Genomic DNA, 1707 nt, shown 5'->3' with positions numbered 1-1707 from the left:
AATGAGTTCAGTCTTACAATATCCCGAATACGGTTAACGTCCACCAGCAAAATTTCATTTTCTACTTCTTGGCCGTACGCCTTAAACAGATCTATGGTAGGAACGTGAAGGCTGCTGGGCGTAGAGGAATCGAATAAACTATAAAGTTGGAGGAGCAATCTCTGCGATTTCCTGGCAGCACAGACTACCGCGGCCACGAGATCTTCTTGATACGCAGTATTGACTTTACGCCTGTTGTCCACATGAAACATGGCGGGAGAGGCACTCTCATAAGCAACCGCGACAGCGTTGCTTACCAGGAATAGCTGCCCGGTCCTTATTTCTTGGGTGGTGTAGAGTCCTCGGCCGCGGCTATCTTCGGTCATCCTGATCTCCAGAGAACCCACGAAATCGGCCACTGTCAGAGAATATGCGCGTCCGAGCAGGTAGTCCGAAATGTCATACTTGCCATTCAGGCTCTGGGCGTACAGAGTTTTGGCCCGATGAAAGGCGTCTTGTATTTCCTTATGCGCGGGGCTGGCCTTGGCAACTTTCACCAAGCATTTTCATCCCGCTGCATACTGCCTGAGACCAATCAGAGCGCGCCCTTTCCTGGAGAGCGCTTTGAGATTGCTGGAATCGATGAGAAGGGCCTTGTTGGAATCCTCCAGCGCCAGCTCAAATTCCTTCACCTGAAGCCTGGTCTCCGCCCGGTTGGAATATGCGTGGAGGAGGCAGGTATTGATACTATTATTGTCACTAGAGGAATTCTCGAGCCGAAGCAGAGCGGCGTCGATGCATTTCGTGTAAGTCTCGGTTGCTGCGTCCCACTTTTGTTCTCTGAAGCATCTGTTGCCATTTTTTCTCAAGTCGTCCACATCCACAAGAAGCTCCTTCCGCTTCCCTTCATCAACTGCAAACTTGAAAATGTTGGTGGGGTTGTCGACGCGGATGAGAAGACCACAGTCACTGGCGAACTTGAAATAGGGTTCCTTGACGGCTACCTTGGCACCTCTGGGGTAAAGCCTCTTGATGTCCTCCTGAGTGGTAGCAGCGTTGTATATTGCCAGCCTGACGGCGAGGCCGTTATCGTCCTCAAGCAAGGTCATGATACCGCATAAACTGTTGGCATCCGCGCACAACGTCCCATAAACCATAGTTACCAAATACGGCCGAATCACGGTTAAAACTAAGAAAATTCGCCCGTACGATTCGAATACCGAATAGTTCGATAAAATTCAATCCCGTTCGTAGTATACGTGATTAACGAGTTGGGTGCATGTATGGTTCATTAGCTGGCATAGTTAATGGCTGCGGTTGAACAAAAATTGTTGGAGTATGGCATGCTGCAGAGTAAAACAAAAATTGTTACAGTATGGCATGCAACAAAGAAAAAATAAAGAAAAACAAAAATTGTTGCGGTATGTCAAGCAGCAAAGAAAGACAAAAGATTTATCTAGTGGATTGTTCATTAGCTAAACAAAAATAGATTGCCGCTGTATGACATGCACGCATAGGAAAATAGAAATTGCTGCAATATAGCATGCACCCAGCGAAAAACATAAAAAATGGCTACTTTATAGCATGCACAGAGCTAAAAACATAAAAATTAAGAGATTTATGGGTTACTTAGATTTTATAGGTTAAATGAGTAATAACAGTTATGATCAAAATTCCCAATCTCAAAGGTAAGCTATAGAGTTATGAGTATTGAAGTTGTTAAATCTT

General features: G+C 45.6%; 1 protein-coding gene across 1 annotated transcript; it reads right to left on the bottom strand.

The window, feature by feature from the left end:
• Positions 1-545: 545 nt before the first annotated feature.
• LOC149196065 (methyltransferase FGSG_00040-like) lies at positions 546-1136 on the bottom strand. The gene has a single exon (XM_089408141.1). The coding sequence runs from the start codon at positions 1134-1136 to the stop codon at positions 546-548; it is 591 nt and encodes a 196-aa protein (XP_089264267.1).
• Between the last annotated feature and the right edge of the window lie 571 nt (positions 1137-1707).

This window comes from Pinus tabuliformis, chromosome 2_2 (assembly GCF_031772625.1).
Source record: "Pinus tabuliformis cultivar Carrire ecotype Pingquan chromosome 2_2, CPIR1, whole genome shotgun sequence".
In the NCBI taxonomy this organism is placed as follows: Eukaryota; Viridiplantae; Streptophyta; class Pinopsida; order Pinales; family Pinaceae; genus Pinus; species Pinus tabuliformis.
Note: the sequence above shows the minus strand (reverse complement) of the source record. Positions and strands in the feature narration are given on the sequence as shown.